The sequence below is a fragment of the Vitis vinifera genome, chromosome 4 (assembly GCF_030704535.1).
Source record: "Vitis vinifera cultivar Pinot Noir 40024 chromosome 4, ASM3070453v1".
NCBI lineage: Eukaryota > Viridiplantae > Streptophyta > Magnoliopsida > Vitales > Vitaceae > Vitis > Vitis vinifera.
In genome coordinates, this window is record NC_081808.1 from 23,457,744 (window position 1) to 23,478,618 (window position 20,875).

General features: G+C 37.9%; 2 protein-coding genes across 3 annotated transcripts; one reads left to right on the forward strand and one right to left on the reverse strand.

Annotated features, from left to right (window-relative positions):
* Window positions 1-1,320: 1,320 nt before the first annotated feature.
* LOC100255702 (anthranilate synthase 02) lies at window positions 1,321-8,510 on the forward strand. 2 transcript variants are annotated; one of them, NM_001281252.1, is given in 10 exon segments: window positions 1,571-1,697; window positions 3,016-3,148; window positions 5,061-5,149; window positions 5,234-5,294; window positions 5,381-5,448; window positions 5,559-5,687; window positions 5,772-5,881; window positions 5,987-6,334; window positions 7,790-7,955; window positions 8,204-8,253. In NM_001281252.1, coding segments are annotated over 10 exon segments (1,281 nt in total).
* A 536-nt stretch (window positions 8,511-9,046) lies between these two features.
* Window positions 9,047-9,813, reverse strand: LOC100260775 (histone H3-like). Its single transcript, XM_002282570.4, has one exon. It carries the CDS (start codon window positions 9,726-9,728, stop codon window positions 9,318-9,320), a length of 411 nt encoding a protein of 136 aa, XP_002282606.1. The 5' UTR covers window positions 9,729-9,813; the 3' UTR covers window positions 9,047-9,317.
* Window positions 9,814-20,875: the final 11,062 nt, after the last annotated feature.

A 20,875-nucleotide genomic window follows, 5' to 3' on the forward strand; every position in this document is an offset into this window, starting at 1 on the left:
CATAGGTGGTTTGGTTGCACTCCATGGGCCTTCAGAAACATAAAAGGGCATTTTTTTTGGGATTCCAAGGCTAGAACATGAAACATTCAAGATAAATTTTAAGCACTTTTTGTGATTCCTCTCTTTACATCAATCTCTATGAGAAAAATAAAAATAAAAGCAAATGCAAAAGTGCAATATTGTCATTTTCTTCTTCCTTTTCCTACTCAAACTCCTAATTGTGATTCCTCCTTTTCTTTTTCCAATTTCCCTTTTTTACATCTTCTTGATCATCTTTTCTCCCTTTTCAATTATTTTTTTTCTTAATTCAACTAAAAATTTAACTAGGGAGAGAGGGAGGCAGCCATTGCATGACCTCTAATCACTGCCAAGATTAGTGGCATGCCATAGCTGTTTCTTTCTTTTTTTAGTTAAATAAAAGTTATATATTCAAAATGAAAATGAAAAGGAGAAGAAGAAAAAGGAAGGAAAAAGAAAGGAGAAATAAAAAGAGTTAGGAGTGGTAATGGAAGAAGAAGAAAAAGTTAGGATTTGAATAGATGATTTACAAGGGTGAAGAAAAAAGGTAGTTTTGTATTTTTTATATTTATAATTTATTTTTTTAAAAATAAGGTGAATATATTTAATAATTGCTCGATATTCAATAAAATCATAGAAGGACATTTTATGTTGTATAAATCTTTTTCATGTTCAAAATTTTTTATAAGTTGGAATTAAGAACTTATAAAGTTTATGAATTATAATGAGAAATTATGCATAGAGTTCATTTAACAATTATTTTAATAAGTGCTTTTACTTTAAAAAAATGTTTTTAAAAAACAAATTAGGTGTTGAATAAAATTTTAAAAAATACTTTTAAAAATCTAAAAAAAAAATCATATATAATATTTTTTTAAAAACAAACAAACTTATAATGTATTTTAAAGAAACATTTGATAAATAATTTTTTTTAAAATACATTTTAAAAAAACATATCCAATTAAAACACTTCGAATAAAAATATTAATAAACACGTCCTCGATAAATTTTGCTAACTTATTGAAATTTATATTTCATGAATTATAGATGGTACCTTTTGTCTATTACAGATTTTAAGTTATTGCTTAATTTTATTAAAATTAAAAAATATGAATCGAGTCCAAAGGTCAACGCCAACATCAAAGAGCCCGAGGCCCGGCTCCACTCCCTTTCGTCGATCCGGAAAGCCCTACTTAACCCGAATCTTTGGGCCGTGGGGCGCCCAAATTTCACCTGTACTTTTTTCCAGGCAAGCATACCCCACGTGTCCATTTTGAAACCCTAAGGACAAATTCTTTTGAAGCGGGTGGAGATTTTTGTCGCCACCCTGTGCTTTCATCTTAGTTGTTGATTTTGTGGTGAGGGAGAGTGTAGAGCTGAGCGGCACAGCCACTAGGATTTACCCACGGCCGCCATCTTCTCAATCCCGCTGGACAGCCACTAGCTGCATACCATATAGCCATCTTCTCAACGCCAAAGTAAGCTACTTCACCGGCGCTGCCAGTCTCACCACCTTGTTTCAGGGAATCTTAGAGAGAGAGAGAGAGAGAGAATGGCGATAAGATGTACGGATTTCGGGGTGAAAAGTTGGTTTGCTTCCAACCCTAGAAATTATGCTTCGATAAATGTTAGGATTTTCACCATCAGATGCTCCTCAGGTGCCGCTGCCACCGCCGTCGGTACCACTCTAATTTTCTCATCTCCCTTCTTCTTTTTGTTTATTCCAATGGTTAAATTTTCTTTTTTCATGATTGAATGACGATGTTTTGCTCCCGAGGAAATTGGAGGAAACAAATTTCAGTGCCATATTTATTTTTTGATTTGAAAAATAGGCCTCACTTTCTTCTTTCTTTTCCAAATTTCTGTTTGTTTGGTTCTTTTGTTTATATGCATCTTGATAACTTCATTTACAGATTTTAGTATATTGTTGAGATTGAAGAGTTAGTTCATTGAGTTGAAAATTCACTGAGTAATAGTTCTTGTAGAAAACAAATCAATTTGAGGGTTTGAGATTTGTGTATATACAAGCAAATTAGAGTGATGCCAGCATGTTGTAGTGATGGACATTTCTAAACATGCATTATTTAGTGAACAATACAACAACATGAATTGTGGTCAATCTGGCATGTAAATAGAACAAGTTGCTGGTAATTGAACAGTCCAGATTGGGGGCACTTAGATTGTTGTATAAAATCAAGGAAATATTAGTCTCCTGGACTTCAGAATATATGCTTTTATATCTATCAAAAAAAAAAAAGAATATATGCTTTTATGATTGCATGATAGAATTACTAAAAGAGGAATGAAATGTTGCAAAGAAGGCAGGGAATGCCTCAATAAGAGAAGCCTACAAGGAACTCCTAGAAGGAAAAATAATAATTTTTTTTAAAAAAAGGAAACAAAATTAGAAAAATAGCCTCTTATACCCTCTATCTTGTGGATAAAGGGGCACTGCTTCTTATATACATTTTGGTGATCTGACATACCCAAATCTTCCATCCATGTACCATACAAGCCCCTCTGTTTTGAACTGTAGAAGAAATTTGGGGGTGATTCTCTATCAGAATCTGAACATGCTCTTCATCACTTTTGAGGTTAAATTTTGTTTGTGATATTCATATCGCATGTAAGTTTATTTGTTTGTGTGGAAAAGAAAATATATATGGGTTCTTTCCTTGTGTATGCTGCTGCTATAGTGAAGGAAACTAGGACAATTTCCATACTCCTATATTGGCTTTGGCACTTCTATCCTTTATTTGTAGGAAGGTCTAGGATAATTGTTTAATCTAACTATTTCTTTCCTTCTGCATTGCATGGTTTTGGTTTTAGCGATCTTAATGCTTGCAACAGTTTGATTTCAGATAATACGGACACAAAAAAAAAAAAGTACTGCTTAAAGATCACCTTATTTTTCAATTTTCACTCCCTTTCTAACGCATTATTGTTTAGAAACATACATATGTAGTTTGAATTGATAGTCTTTTTGTTGAACCTTAGGTTTGGGTGAAAGACCCTGGAAAACATCCGATGCTAGACTTGTTCTTGAAGATGGCTCAGTCTGGAAGGCAAAGTCATTTGGTGCTTCAGGAACTCAAGTTGGAGAAGTGGTTTTCAATACATCTTTAACAGGGTTAGATGACGTTAAATTTCTTTTAATTAGAAAGTGGAGCTAGACCTCTTGTTTCTGAAGGATAAAACATAATAGGATAAGAATTGCTTTCTCATTAATTATGTTTCTTAAGCATCTGGTTATCTCTACTAGCTACTTCCCAAAAAGTTTGGTTATCCTACATATTCCATTTTCTAGATTCAGGATTCTCAATTTTCCACTGCTTATCCATGCATTGACGTGTAGTGTTGAATCTGTTGATAGGAAATACTCTCTCTTTGACAATAGAAGATATTATAACTCCACTAATGAAAAATATTATGGTTGCTACAGTAATATTCCTATATAAGCCAGATCAACAATTTTTTGGTGGTTTGGTTTGATTAAAATTTGTGTCATTTATAAAGTTATATGAAGACCTATATGTATGTATTGATTTTACATGATTCTAGCTATAGTCCTGCAGACAAACCTCTCTGACTTGAGGAGTTGGTATAGGAGTGTCACAAATTGTCATGAACGTGAGGTTCTCCACATGTCAAGTTCTTGAAATTTGGACATGAGCACATGGTTAAGTGAAATATTGTTGGGCTTAAGATGGGACTCTTAACACTTCCAGGCCATCAATGCATCATAAATTATGGGAAAATGAAGATAGAAAGTAACTTTATAGGGAATATTGTGATAGAACTGTATGAAATGGAGGACCCTTTGCAAATGTCACAGACAAATAAGGATAGATTGTTTACATGTCTATGCTTGTCCAAATTGGTATTATACTAGATTCGCACCCTATGCTGCTGAAGTGTGTATATGTTTATTATTGTTAGAGGGGTGTAACTAAAATGGCCAGAAAATTCAAGGGCTGGAAATTATTAGGCATTACAATAATTCAAACTCTGGGACACAAAACATTGGAAATAATTGTGACAAAATCCAAAAATAGATTGAAGAATGAAAAAATAAATCCTTATTAACAAATAAGATAGATGGCTTTCATTCTTAATTGTTCTGACTGGTTCAGGAAGCGAGCAATTAAGAAGCTTTTCTCAGTAAGGATAGTGGTAGCTAATCTGATAATTATCGGATTGTGGGTGAAATGTTCCAGTTTCCGTCACTTGATGAAAAGGCTGGTTGCATTACTGGAAGAAAAAGGTCAAGAATAGTTTAGGAAATTCTTAAAATGATCTGAGAATTCTCAAGCTGTTTGAAAACCAAGTGACTCTGACATTCATTTTCTTCAGGATAAATGTTCAATTTCCTAATGTTAAGGTGCATGTGAAAAGTTAAAACATAAACTAGATAAACTTGATGATGCAATGGAGTTGATTTTTATTGATTGGCAATAAAACTAAATATATTGAAGAAAGTGCTTTGGGGCTCCTTTGATTTCTATTTAACATATAAACTTCTTAACTAAGACTAGCTTAATTAAAACTCCTATACGTGTCGGCATAATTTTACAATTTTAAACTAAATTAGAGTAATTTATGTATACTGTGACTGATGAGCTCTACTAGTTTATGTCAAGCTGTGCAACTCCATAGTTGTGTTCTCATGATTAAAGTCACATTGAGCCCTATAGAAATTAATATAGCCTTTGTTTTCTGGGTGGATGATGCATTGCAGTTCTGCTGAATCTTGTTGTATCTCCCATTTTAATTATTTTAAAATGAAGGTTGATGTTATACATTCAATTTATTTTAACACTGCTGGAAAATCATTTACCAACATGAATTTGTAAGTTACTTGTAAAGATGGGAATTAAAAATGGGTTACTAAACTTTACTCATCAGAAACAAAAGCATTCCGATCTTAGAAAAGGAAATATAGTGGCTCTGCTTATCTGCAAAGTTAAAATGACCTGATTGAGGAGTTGATATTTTGTTCATGATCCATATATGGAAGTTGATATGTGGTTGTCATATTGCAGATATCAGGAAATTCTTACAGACCCTAGTTATGCTGGTCAGTTCGTCTTAATGACAAATCCACATATTGGCAACACGGGGGTAAATTTTGGTAGGGGAATTTCTTAATTCTAATATTTGCAACCTTGTGTTGGTAAACTATTTAAAACTAAATACAGATCGCTTCCCTGCCCAGATGACGAAGAATCAAGTCAATGCTTTCTTGCTGGTTTAGTGATCAGAAGTCTAAGTATCGGGTACACTGGTTTCTATCCATGATCATCCTGCTTCTTGGTTTTTCATTTTTGAACATTGCTAATACATTCCAAATAATGTTCTGCAGTACTTCAAATTGGAGATGTGCAGAGACACTTGGTGACTATTTAGCAGAAAGGAACATTATGGGCATATGTAAGCTATATTCTGCTCTGTATCATCAATTTTGTAGATTGTCATACCTCATTTGAAATAAATTCTCATGTCACATTTAACCTCCCATTGCTTTTTATGTTATACAATAGATGATGTCGATACCCGGGCCATTACCCGTAGATTAAGACAAGATGGAAGCCTTATAGGTGTACTGAGCACAGAAGACTCTAAAACAGATGAGGAACTACTGAAAATTTCTTGCTCATGGGACATTGTGGGTAAGCATTTGATATATTTGGTATAAGGGGTTTGGGAATTTTGTACAGAATTTAACCCTTAATTTTCGTGGCTCATTTTTTCAGGTGTTGATTTAATAAGTGGTGTTTCATGCAATTCTCCATATGAGTGGGTTGATAAAACAGGCTCAGAATGGGATTTTAACTCTAATGAGACAGCTGGAGAAACTTTTCGTGTTAGTATTACTCGTTCAAAGTTTATGCTAATACCAGAAAATTGCTTACAATTTGAATTTCAGTCTCGATAATTCTTTGTTCTATCTATCCTTGTTTGGATGAAGGTTATCGCATATGATTTTGGGATCAAGCATAATATATTAAGACGTTTGGCATCCTATGGCTGTAAAATCACAGTTGTCCCATCAACATGGCCAGCTTCAGAGACCTTAAAGATGAAGCCTGATGGAGTTCTTTTCAGCAATGGCCCAGGAGACCCATCTGCAGTTCCATATGCTGTTGAAACAGTTAAAGAAATATTGGGAAAGGTTCCTGTTTTTGGCATTTGTATGGGACATCAGTTGCTTGGCCAGGCATTGGGTGGTAAAACCTTTAAAATGAAGTTTGGTCACCATGGTGGAAATCATCCAGTTCGTAACCTTCGGAGTGGTCGCGTTGAGATCAGTGCTCAGGTGTGTTCACCTAGACCTCTGTTTAGCTATTAATGTTTGCAAGAACATCTAATTCCTCTAATTTTACTTTCTTCAGTTCCCTGTAAATTGATTCTTCTGTTGGGCATTTACCCTCTTTATTTTTTTGTCTATTTGATTGAAGTGTTTCATTCTCTAATTATCTTACAGGAGATGTGTTTTAATCGATATTTATGATGTTCTCGAGCTTTTCTTGAATCTTGCCATTGAATATAACCTGTTAGGAATCAAATTAAAACTTGGCATTTCTATTTTATTGTAAAAAAATAAAATTATAAGTAGTAGAATTTTGTATAGAAGAGGTTAAAACTTCAAAGCAGATCATAAACTAAATCAGATGCCTCTTTCTTGTTTGGTTATGCTTCACATCAACTCAGCTTGGTTGAAGTGGAGATGTTTTGAGATGATACTTTATGCTGCATTGAAAGCTTTCTTGTAGCTGATGTGGATTTAATAATTCATTTGTTAAGGTTTGCCTCTGTTCATGCATGTAACATTCTGTGAGGAACATTTGTTCAGACTCTTCTCCCCCCCCCCCCCCCCCCCCCATGCATGCCCCAGTTCAGACTTTCTAGTATGCATTTTTATCTGCCTGAAAGAGTGGCCTGGGGATGCTTTCCACCCCACTGTATATCGTGGTTGTTTCCGGTTATGTGGGGATCCTCTGGAGCAACCTTTATATCACAGGAGCTGTAGTTTTCTTCTGTTACTCATCTGGTTTCTCATGCATTTGGGTAGTTGGAGGCTGAATTGACTGCTGGTTTCTGGACAACCAAATTTTGATCAGAATTGCTTCAGTTTCATAGTATTTCCTTCTGGCATTAGGAAGATAACTATTCTGAATCAAAGGATTCAGTTCAATCAAGATCATTGCCTGGATGGTTGTTCAGCAAATTGTCAATTGTCTATGATTGAGAGTGTGCTAAATAGCCTGCTGTAGGTATTTATTAGGTCTGCCTTGGATTTTTAATGATTGAGAAGTGTCACTCACCCATTTATGTAAATCCAGATGGAAGGAATTATTTCAAAATTGATCATGTTCCAATTTTTTGGAGTATTTAAGATTGATCCTCAATTGTCTCAAATTCCCATTTGGTAGGAGGCAAATATTAACTTTTAGCATCACATCTCAAATTGTTCCAAACTCACAATTGGTGGGTGCTATTCAGTCAAAGTGGTAAAATGGTAAAAGGAATACAGAGGCCGAAATAGAGGGGACATGCATGAATTATACACTAGGGTATGGTAATCAGTAATGAGGGTTACCGGATTGGCATCTAAATTATGAGGGGGAAGTTGATGTACCATCATTGTCTCTTCTAATTTAAGACCTTGGATGATACCGTTTGGTTGATTTCAGTAATTTGAATCATGTCTATGCATTCACTTTTCTTTTTTTTCTTTTCATGTTTTCACTTTTAATTCATTGTGTGGCAGAATCATAACTATGCAGTAGACCCTGCATCACTGCCTGAGGGTGTGGAAGTGACGCATGTCAACCTTAATGATGGAAGTTGTGCAGGCCTTGCCTATCCTGCTCTGAATATCATGTCTCTTCAATACCACCCTGAAGCTTCTCCAGGGCCTCATGATTCGGATCCTGGTAATTGAAACATTCTTTACACGAGCACGTAGATTTAGATATCAATTCACACACTGAGCTTGACGCCTGCATCAAAAGAAACAAAAGCAAAATCTCAAGTAGTTGTATGATAATAGGATTGGTGAATTGTGTTGATAGCCTAAAAGTTGAGTCCTCACACAGCCTAGGAAAGCAGTTTCTATTATTGCTTCATTATATACTAATAGTGATATTGTAAAGAAACCGATATTAAGACATTATTGCTGCAGCCTTCAGGGAATTCATCCAGTTGATGAAGCAAGTAAAGCAAAATGCCTGACCAAAATCTTCACCAGGTTCCGTATACAATCAGGTGGGGTTTTGCGGAGAATGAGTCTTGACTCTGTACTTGAGGTTGATGACTTCTGCAAGCAGAAGGAAATTTGTATCTTAATTCATAAGTTTCATGATTTAAGCTGTTCTTGAATGATCAAATCACCTTAAATGCTGGCCTTTTTTTCTTTTTCATTTGTTTGGATTCTGCATGTCGTTGGTCTAAGGTTGAAAAAAAACGCAATAAGCCATATTTGTAGCTTAGTATCGTATTAAACTAGCTGTGATCGCCTCCACGCCTTTTCATAACTTTTGCCCCTTTTTTGTTTTTTATTTATTTTTTTAAAATATATATATTATTTATTATGAAAAAACAAAAAATAGTTAAAAAATTTACACATTTTTTTATTATTAAATTTTAGTGTGGAAAAAGATAAATAAATGAAATAATTTTTTTTTAAAAAAAAGTAAAAATAATTTATTAATATTAAATTGGTTTTCTATTCTATCTTTTTATTATGGTTTTGTTAAAAAATTTCAACTACCCAACACCTTATTAGCTTATAAAATGAAATGTTTTAAAAAAAAAATTAATAAAATTCTGATCTTTTTTTTAAAAAGCAACCCAGTTTTTTTACTATCAAAATTTTGACCAACCCGATCTCATTTTGGATGACGTCAACGCACTCAGAGCGGCGGCTCCACGAGCATCTTACCATTCATGACAAAAGAACACAAAACAAAACCTCTTAATTGCTTCTTTTACAGGATTCAATGCTTTAAACAGCAACATTTGAGCATGCTAAAAAAAATGAATCATGTGATTGATTCAATATTCATAGTTTTCCACTCGAACATCTCACCAACCACAAGCAACCTTCAACGCTTAAAAGCTTTGCATTACAATAAGCTATCTCAAGAGTCAATACATTAGCTTGGGGATTTTTGTTGGCTTTGACAGATTAGAAAATCTCAGAATTGAATCGATTCGCGGACTCCTACAACACATCACAAGACCAAAGACAACTACGTCGCACTAAGCAAGGGCCGAAGATATCACAAAGAACCACATCAAGCCCTCTCGCCTCTAATCCTCCTGGCCAGCTGAATATCTTTGGGCATAATAGTGACTCTTTTGGCGTGAATCGCACACAAGTTGGTGTCCTCGAAGAGCCCCACCAAGTAGGCCTCTGCGGCCTCCTGCAGAGCCGCCACAGCGCTGCTCTGGAACCTCAGATCCGTCTTGAAGTCCTGAGCAATCTCACGAACCAGTCGCTGGAACGGCAGCTTCCGAATCAGTAGCTCCGTGCTCTTCTGGTACTTCCTTATCTCCCTCAGAGCCACCGTCCCTGGCCTGAACCTGTGAGGCTTCTTTACTCCTCCGGTCGCCGGAGCCGACTTCCTGGCAGCCTTTGTCGCCAGTTGCTTGCGTGGAGCCTTTCCGCCGGTGGACTTTCTGGCTGTTTGCTTGGTTCGCGCCATCGATGAACCGAGGTAAGTAAGATCTTACTGCTATGGTTAGGGCTAGGTTTGAGTTTTGAAATCGAGTGACATTCAAAGAGGATTTGGGGTTATTTATATAAATCTAAGGGCGGGTGGGGCAAATTTGAAATTTTGAAAATTTTTTAAATTTTGGCGGGTGCCCTGTGCCGTGATTTTCGTGCGTTGGATTGCGTTTCAATCAACGGTCAGGATTATATTTTGAGGGAGCACCCGGATCACCATCCGTGGGAAGCTCCAATTTCTTCCTTTTGGTGCCTCCTTGCTGAGTACGATGTCGTTTTGCTTTCGAAGAAATTATTTCACTTTTAATAGTTTTCGGAAAGTTCATTAATCGTCTGGTAATTTTTATTAAATATAATCAATTTAATTTTGAATAAATTGATTATTTTAACTAAAAAATTTCCATTTAAAAAAAAATTATTATTATTATTATCATCATCATCCTTATTATCATTATTAAATTTTGAATCCAAATGAGCAAGAAATTATTTCATAATCTACCATTCATTAAAAAAAAGTGAAATACTATTGGGAAAATCATGAGAAAAAGAACACTAAGATGAATATTACAAATATAAAAAATATTAATGAGAATAAAATATTATTTAATATTATAAAATAAATAAGAAAGATAATGAACAAATAAAATATAATAATAAGGTGACATATAATGTGCATAATATAATATAACATATATATATATATATATATATATATAATAATAAGGTGACATATAATGTGCATAATATAATATAACATATATATATATATATATATATATATATTTGAATAGGACAAGTATTTATTGGATAAATAAAATTAAAATAAATACTTGGTTAGAGAGGAAGCAAGAACAAGATATTCTTTGATTTTGCTACAAGAACAACCACTATATTTCCTTAATCTAAAAAACCTAAAACTAATTATAACAAAAGGAAAGTTGGGGTAAGTGCATAATTTTATTATTTAAGAAACTAAATTTTTGGGCATTGGGTTTGAGTTGTATAAATTGATTTTGGGCTCTTAGAAAATAATAAGAAATAAATAAATAAAGTAGGGTGAATTGTCATTTCCTCGTTAGAACCCTAAATATATATTGAATTATCCCTCGATATTTTGTATAAAAATTAGATAGTAGAGTTTTAAGATCGTTCTTTAAGTCAACTTGTATAACTCAAGGTAAGCACGTCTAACATTCATCCAATACTACAGATTGATTTCCCTTAGATTGATTTCCCTTAGTTTTAAGATCGTTTTAGGTAGTTTGTTACTGATTTGTTAGTATTTCCTATTGATAAGGGATGTGTTGTTTAGGTTGATCTATTCTTTAGTCATAAACCACGTTTCTAAGACGGTTAAATGTGGATTACTTTCAATGCTATTTGAGTTATCTTGTAAGGCTATTTATAAGCCAGTAAATTTCTTATTCAATAGTAAGATTTCTTCACATTTGGTATCAAAGCAAAAGCAACAGAAACCAACAATCATTGGGCCTAATCAAAACCTGAGAAGCAATAGTCTTCTAAGAGTGTAGCAGTAAGGATGGCAACTGAAAATAACTTTGTGCAACCAACAATTCCAAAACACACTATGATCACTAGTGTATGCTTACGGAGAATTTTCTACGCTCGAAGGAATATTGGAACTTGATAGAACAAGGGATCCCTATAGCAGAGCAGGGCAGAACTCACTGAAAGACAAAAGAAGGTAATTGAAGATGCAAAACAGAAGGATTTGAAGTTAAAAATTATCTATTCCAAGCCATTGATCGATCAGTCCTAGAGACCATTTTGAACAAAGATACATGTGGACCCCGCATTTTCGATCGCTCGAATGCGTTTCCCACTCGATGGCGAAACTCGATTTTTATCTGAAAATTGATTTTTATTGATTAAGAAAATGACTTGGAGTCGCCACTTATTTTTGTTTTATTTTTAAAGGGTAAACAAAATAAGAAAGAAAAACCCTAAGTGTGACTCCTTATTTTGGGAAAAGGTGATCTACGAAAAACCGGATCGGGTTCGGGGGTCAGGTTACTTATCGGGAAGGTACGGTAAAGACCGTAGCACCCCTCTAAGTCCCTAAATTCGGGTCTCTACTAATAAAATGAAGCTGACGTAGCAATGATGAGGAAATCAATGAATACTCAACATGATCGCACATATGAGAATCAGTACATGCATAGAGAATTACAAGACTGGGAGCGGACACGTACCTAGGTGACGAGCCACCATGCGCTATCAAGAAATAGGGTTAGAGCACAGTTAAGAAATAATCTCATGCATGTCATAGATCAGAATAAATCAATTATGCATGACAGTCAAATGAATCAATCAGTCAATCAATCATGAAGTCACATATGTCGGGCCCCCACCAAAACCCGTTTATTTTTGCATGAATTAATTCCCTAAATTCCCTTGCTTGGAATTACGGAATTTTATTCTAGCTTATTTTTAAAAAAAAAACACTTTTTAAATAGAGGAGATGTGAGGATTGCTCGCCAGAAAAGAAAATGACGGCAAAGTTTTATTAAAAATGGGATTTTTGATACCTAAGACTCTAAGGATGAAAAGCCTGGATTATTTAAAGAAAGGGATTTAGAAAAACTATTTATAAAACCAAAAAGAAGAAATGGAAGGTGGCACGTGGCCAAGGGTGGTCATACATAGTTCAGGCAAGGGTGGAGGCTTGATTTGGAGTCATTTGCTCCGAGCATTCTGCATGAAACACGTGGCTGCAGGGTAGCTGGAGCAGCTATGTTTAGGTGTCTTCTTCTTCATGATGAAGTGACTAGGGCAACCACCCAGAAGAACTCAGGGAATCCCACTGTTTTCACTATCAGAATCACCACAATTGGCATTTTCTGCATCTTTCTCTTTGCGAACCAAACTGTGCACGAGAATGAAGACAAAGGTAATACCAAGGCCGTGAAGACAAATCTCGTCTTCAATGGCTTCATTCCCAATGATCACAACAAAGAAACACATGGACCCCACTGAGTAGTTTCAAAGTCACAAGCTTTTCAACTATTTCAGAAATTTTCCTCTCACAGTTCTTTTCGAGCGAAACAGATGCATGATCTAACAATCTGATCGAACACAGGAAACCATTGACAATCAGAGGCTTGCATATATTCAGCTCGAGATGACTATGTGATCCACCATCAGTTTCAGCAAATGTGTCAAGTGCAACCGGTGTTTCGGAATTGTCTTCTGCTGTAACGGATGATTAATTTGCTTCTCTGGCGACTGCTCTATCTATCTTTATATCAAATCTTCTCCTTGTCAACCCAAAATCTGAAACCTTTGGGGTGAAGTCATCTCCTGGTAGGACATCGCTTGTGTTGTTTGGTGCAGATCGGAACTTAACGAATTAGAAGCAGGGCCACCAGAAGACACCAGTTCTGCTCCACGTGTACTTACACTTCTCGCTCTTTACGTTATAGAAGGACTGAGCCACCACAATTATCCATCCTGAGAGGCTCAGCGCCAGTGACGAAACCACCAACCCCAGCCCTATCTGGTACACAGCCACCCAACTCAGCAACAAGTGTAGCAACAGTGCATGCCGTATTTTGCTTGGGTTTAGATTGATTATTGAACCTAAAGGTCCACTCCTGTACATGCGCATCTTCTCGGATTCCCTCCCTGAACTGATTCAGCAGCACAGTCCCAAAATTATAGCACAGATTTCACTTCTCTCACCCTCTTCGACGCCATCATTACCCTCACGGATGCACATAAACAGAAAAAAAAACCAGATCATTGTATGGAAAATAGGAAGAGATTCTTCCTCGTTTCTGCTTATTGGGCTGGGATGTGCTTCGGAACAAACCCAATGTGGGTTTTGGGCAGTTTGTAGCGAAGAGAAAGATAGGTCTAAGAGGGAGATGAATGGTGATTTGACAGGAAGTGAGCAAGTTGGCATGGTGATATGTGTATTGAGGTATGAAGGTTAGTAAGAGGAAATGAGTATGAAGGATGGCAAGAGAGAAGACGGATTATGGATGATGGGTTTGGTGGGTGACAATGGGTATGAAATAATGGGTATACGCATGGGGTATGGGTGATAAAGGATAAGATCAGTGGGAAGGAAAAGGGTTCAATGGGCTTAAAAATAGGTGGCGGCATGCATGGCATGGAATGTATCCATTACTGTTGCTGAGGCGTTTGTGCTTCCATCTCTTGCAGGGTTTGCATTTTGGACTGACAGACCCTTTCCTGCATTACTTCTAAGTTCTAGCAGCCATGAGGGAAACCATAATTTCATCACCTTCAACGCATAATTTCATCAGGACCTGCGCTGAAGTTCAACACTGGATGCAAGCTTTCAAGTATGGCTGGCAGAAAATGAAACTCAGGATACAGAAGTCCTTCTTTCCTCAATTCGAGCAGAAGATCTTCATTTCTAACATCAAGGCATTAGGAATTTGAATCTAACTCTTTCTCCACAGTTTGCATGCATGTCCATCCTCGCACTTCCTACATGGCAGCTTCCTCTGTGCCCATCCTCAAGTATGTGACCATGCAACTCCTTCCCCTTTTCAAATCAGCCAGACCAGCGTCAGTAGGTAAGGCCTTTTTGTCAATGTTACTGAACTGAGTCTCATTTTCTCTTAAAGCAGCCACCGAGAACTTCCCGAGACATTGTTATTCATCTTACCTCATACATAACCTGACATCATAGTTGCACATACCATAACAATACAGGGGTTCTTTGATAAAAACCTAGTGTGCCACCTCCACATCCATTGTCTAAGAGTTGCCTCTTCAGAAGTCAATGGAAGGAGACTTGAGAATGTGATTGGGGTTTCATATCAACTGATACCATCTCATAAAACAAACACGGAGCCTCATCCATAAACCTGTTTTCCATAAATACTCCTACAACATCCATCTTCGGCTTATTCAGCAAGATCTGCCGAATGAAGAGACAAAGAGCACTGCAGGGACTGACAAAGTATGTGATAGATACAGGGTTCAATTTGAGACCCTTCCCTTTGATCAGAATTTCCTTGAAGATGAGCATTAAAGCTCCTGCAGCAACACCATCCGTTTGACAAACAACTCTGACGCTGTTGATACCTTCCCACATCTATTAACGAGGTCTAGGTAGCTCTCCCAACTGAGAATCTGTCCTCTGTAATTCCTTGCTTCCATAGGCAGAGATGAGAAGAAAAATGCACCCCAGGTACGGGTACCAGAAACAGGGCAGACAACAAAAAAAACAGAGTGCAAGCAACAGGAACGACATGAATTCATACAAGCCTCATTTCATATATTAATCAATGAGCTCATATGAGGGTGGGTGAAATCAAACCAAATATCCCTTGGAGTTGCAAACAAAACAAAACAAAACAAAGATTTCTATAGGATATATGGTGAAGCTAAAACAGAGCCACTCTCAAAACCAACCAGAGAAGTGAAGAATGTAGCAGTGGTAAACCATTAACTCAAACATGAATCATGAAATCAAACACATAAATCAAACAATCAACCACCACTGTTGAGATAAAAATAACAATACTATATACTGATAAAGTAAATCTCAGGATTTATGGTATCCATACCTCTCTTTTCTTCTCCCAAAAGCTCTCTCCCGTCACTCCTGTTTGGTGTCTTCACTTCCAGAAAACTTGCCCTTCAAGCTCCCTCTGCTTGCTCCTCTCCAGCTCCAATGTTTCTACCCAAAAAAAACCATGAAGAGCCTTCCTCTCCCTCTCTTTCTCAAGCTAAGCAATGCCCTCAAAAATATCTCTCTCCCCCTTCACTACCATCAACTCGCAGCAAAAAATCCTCCTCCTCCTCAAAAACTCAGTCTCCCTCAGATGAAAAACCCCCTCGGAATCTCCCTTTTTCTCACTCACAGCTCTCTGGGATCCTTCTCTCTTTCTCTCTCTGCAGCTTTCTCTTCCTTCTTCTCTCACCCCTCAATGCAGCTGCCCTCTCTCTACCCAAAGTAACCCAACCAAAACTCCTCTCCCTGAACTGATTTTCTGCCACCTTCTAAAAATATCTCTCCAACGACAGCCTCCCCCCGACCACCACTACCCTGCAGCAGCTTCTGAAAAGCACCCTACCTCTGGCCAAAGGTTCCTTTGCACCAATCAGCACCTACCTCCTCTAACAGAAAAAATACGTGCCTCACTACTGCCAGAATATCCCCATGCAACGTGTCAATCCCTGATTTCTTACTTCTAGGATCACTCCTCTCATGCCAGCTGCCAAAAAGCTCCTCAAAGTGGTGAAAATATGCCCTGAAAATACCCTAAAAACTTATAGACCAAAATGAGGGTCTACAAATATGCCCCTCTTCGGTAGAGTTCACGAGTGTAAGGATCATGAACACTGGAGTGAAAAGTAAGTGTGAATAGTGAGTGCAATGAAGTGAACTCTACCGAAGAACCAAGGAGACCCCCATAGGGACAGTAGTGAGATGTGAACTCACTCAGGCCAAAAGACAAACAGAAAGGCTCTAATCCTAAAAGAGAAAGATGGGTGCCTCAAAATGCCTCTGAAGCCACACTAAGGATCCAAGCTCCCTCTAAAACGTCTCCAAAAGTGACCCGAAGATCGATGTCAAAGGTGAGTAACGGTCGAACCACCCTGGAGTACGAACAAGAATGCGTCTAAAGGAGACTGCCCTATGTGGACTACAAGATGAGTAGGCGATAAGCACAGGGTAACGAGGTGAGGAGAGTGAGAATAAGCGCAAATCCATGAAGGTGAGACATGCAATGCCAGAAAATATGAACGCTAGGAGCTGTGACTCTGCATGACAAGACTGACTCTAAACGCTAAACTAGAAAATAAGAAAATAAAGCTCTGCAAGCCAAACCAAAAAAACTAACCCTAAGCACTAAACTAGAAAATAAGAAAATAAAGCTCTGCAAGCCAAACCAAAAAAACTAACCCTAAACACTAAACTAGAAGGCCCATAGGTGAAGACCTACGGTGGTGATAATAACTGAAACAAAGGCTCATGGATGAAAATCCATGATGGTGAATCTGAAATGACCATAGATGTCTGATCTATGGTGGTGAAAATCTCAAAAGCCCAAGGATGAAAATCCATGGTGGTGATAATCTCAAAAGCCCAGGGATGAAAATCCATGGTGGTGATAAACCTGAAATGCCCATAGATGAAGATCTATGGTGGTGATATAATCTCAAAAGCCCAAGGATGAAAATCCATGGTGGTGATATAACTGAAAAGCCCAAGGATGAAAATCCATGGTGGTGATATAATCTCCAAATGCCCATAGATGTCTGATCTATGGTGGTGATAATCCCGAAAGCCCAAGGATGAAAATCCATGGTGGTGATAACTGACTAAAGGGGGATGCCCTAGACAAACTAATGGTAGGGGGATGTCCTAAACAAGATGACAATAGGGGGATGCCCTATACAAGATGACAGAAGGGGGATGCCCTAAACAAGATGACAGTAGGGGGATGCCCTAAACAAGATGACAGTAGGGGGACGCCCTAGGTGATAACTCATAAAGATCGACAAATGCATCTGACAATCATGAAATCAGCACGAGACATGGCAAACCCAAAGAGAGGGGAATGCCCCAAGTCAAGCGCTAAAGGGGTATGCCCCAGTATGACGACTCGCAAAGATCAAGAAATAGATCAAGCAGTGGGAAAGTACGCCAAAGATCTGATAAACTCAAGGATAGGGGGTATGCCCTAGTGCGATGACCCATGAAGATCAAGAAGTAGATCGAGTAGTGAGAGAATCTGCAAAAAAAATCCGATGAACTCAAGGATGGGGGTATGCCCCAGTGTAGGATAGTAACTAACATAAGACATGGAACTCACCATACAAGACACTCCGGGATATGCTCAATGATGATGCAATGAAAAAACACATATAAAGCCCCAATGAACAAATGCTAAAACAAGTCCAAACATCACCGAAACTATGCTGACGAAGCAAAACTAAAATAATGGCCCCAAACAAATGCTGACTAAAACTCTAGGTCTGAAATGTAAGCAAATCAAAACACGACATGTCGACTGTCAATCATGAGAATATCATCACAAATACATCAACAATCTAACAAGCCCTACCATCACGGAAGATGTTGAACCTAATGTCCAAAGGCATGTGAAAACTCAACCAGAAAACCCGAGACTGGTCTACAGCCTCCTCTGATCACCAAAGAAAGGGACAAGGTCATGTAAGACGATGAAATATGTGGGCTCAAAAGATGTAAAGCACTGATAAGATGGGTGCAGGTATAACAGAGTCCAATGTAGGATGGATGGGTGTGTAACAAAGATAGGTGAATATCCAAATCAAACTAGGTATGATGAGAAGACTGAGCCCAGGGTGTCAATGACTCTATGATCCATCGAAAGCAGCAATCATAAACACGAAATGGAGTCTCAATGTCGAAATCAGCAAGGTGGCTATGCCCTAGTGTGAATGCATAATCTCAGAATGGGTAAGCTCTCAATGCAGAATGATCTCTGGAAAGTAAGTGTCTGGTGTAAACTGTCATCTCACAAAAATCATCACCAAGACGAGCGGGCCATGCCCCAGTGTAAGTATCTCCAAATCAAACGTCGATGAGAGGAGTGTAACCAATCATACATCATCTGATCAAAATGAACCTCCGCTCCTCAAAGTCATCGTGGTAACATGAAGAGAGTATTTGATCTCCTCTAAAGAAAGAGCATGTCCCAATGTGAACTGGTATCTCTAAGATCAACCGCCAATGAAAGGGTTATGCCCCAGTATAGGGCGAACCCTGAAATAACTAAACTCCGCTGCATGCTCTCATAAGTGCCCGTGTCCTGATCCAATCATCTCAAAAAATATGTCAACAATGATGAGAGGGCTATGCTCCTGTGATCACATCAAAGAAATCAACCAATCATATCCCATACTCCAATGTGAAATGAATCTAATCGCCTCCAAGGAACATCTATGCCTAAAAACCATCATCAACCGAAAGGGGTATGCCCCTGTGTAAAGTACACCAGATGAAATGCGCCAATCATGTCTCATGCTCCAATGTGAAAAAAAGGACATCTGATATCCTCTGAGGAATGGACATGGCTCAAAAATCCGTCATCAACTGAGAAGGGCATGCCTCGACACAATGGTCATCCGATAATAAAACTCTCTGAGATGGCTATGCTCCAGTGTAAGGTCATACCATAACTCCCGGTCTGTCACAATCAGAATGCTCTCGAATCAATCTCAAGTATCGCTCACATAAGAGCTATCAAACATAATGTGTGATGTCATGGCCTCAGGGTGGTCTTAAGACACGGGACGTAACGTAAGCTAGGGTGATAGGGTGATAGAAATGAAGGGAAACTAGGCCCAAATACCCAATGATCAAAACCCATGCCCTCATGTATAAAATGCAACATGTATAGAAAATATCGTGAGCCATGGACCTGAAGATGACTACTGTGAACATGGTAACAATGATGATGCAATGAAGAAAAATCGAACTAATGACGAGATGTATAATGATGGCGCGAAGAGGGTATCAAACCCGAAAATGAGGTCACTGTAAGAATGGAATAAGGGGTGGAATGAAAAATGATAAAACAGAAGTGAAAACGAGGATGATGATGAAGCATAGAATACGAGAACAAGTGATGATCTGCTCAAATCAAATATGAAAGGAGGTCACGTCAATAACGAACACAATGATGGAATGGACAATGACCCAGAGCTCCTAAGAGAAAGCCACTCATCTTGCTCTCAAAACATACAACAAAATGAATACAAAGAATGAAGGGTCTCGAAAAGCTCTCATACAAACTCTCGTCAACAAGACATATCCAACAAAGCGACCCTCGAACACTAATATACACATACTCAATGATAGAGAATAATACACACATGTGCCCTTTTTTTTTTTTTTTTTTTTCCCTTTTTTTTTTCTTTTTTTTTTTTTCTTTTCATTTTTCTTTTCATTTTTTTTTTTTTTTTTTTTTTTTTTTTTTTACATATATACAAATATACATGCTCTGAACGCAAACCAAGAAAGACCCAAAGACGGGATCAAAAATGAATAAACATGCTCTCAAATATCAATATATCACAAACTCTCTCTAATGATGTGACCCTCTCAAGCCAAGGATCCCTGGATCAACGTCCGTAGGATAGATAGTGGAAAATGACATGACTACCTTCCATGTAATGAACTGAGGATGATCACCACTCGGGGTGGGAGAAGATGAAGCGGAACAAACGATAGATATAATAAAGAAGAGGATGAAGAACCAACGAGATGTGACGAAATGCAATGACGCAATGATAGGAAAAGATAATGAGAAAGATGCGCCCCTAGGTCCAAGGCTCATGAAACTCCTAAACAATGCATGCATACACTGAAGGACCCCTATCCCGGTGTAGAAGGTGAGCAAGGCTATAAGAAATAAAAGGCTATGATGCCCATGCGAGGCTCAAAGGGCTAGCAATAGACTATATGTCAATAAAGGTAATAGGGTGTGAGCTAACCGAAATGAAGGCCACCCATCCTGCGACCACGGTCTCAAACATCATGCTATCAAGCCCTCAAATGATCAATACTAAAGATCGATGTCCATCTGATATAACCACGTCAAACCTCTAGAATCATGCATCAAATCGTACTCCAAATGCTCTATAATAATCTCAAAGTGATCCTCTCAAAGCAAAGTGAACGGTGATCTCATCAGGCACGAGTGCCCATCACAAGCCAACTCTCATCATACAATATCAATCTCTATACTCATGGCAAAATAAGTAACAGTCCCGTCAAGCAATCGACCAATCCTCATATCATAAATCATCCAAAGATCATGAGCTAATCCTCGCCATGCGAGATCAAACCCTGGGCTCAAACTCCTCACACTCTACCTAGTCGAATCAGAGAGGGGAGGTGCAAAGCTGGAAAATGATGGAAAGGTCATATAATGGTCTCAATGGTGATGCTGTGCAAAGCTCACAATGGATGGATGTAGGTCAAAACAAGAGTCAAGGTGTGGGAAGTGAGCAAGGTACGGCTCTGATCATAAGAAGATGTGTCACAGTCTCGAACTCCCTAACTCAAATCTCCGATCCTAAGCTAATAGGCTCAATATCTCCCATGATAGGTAAATCCCCAAGATC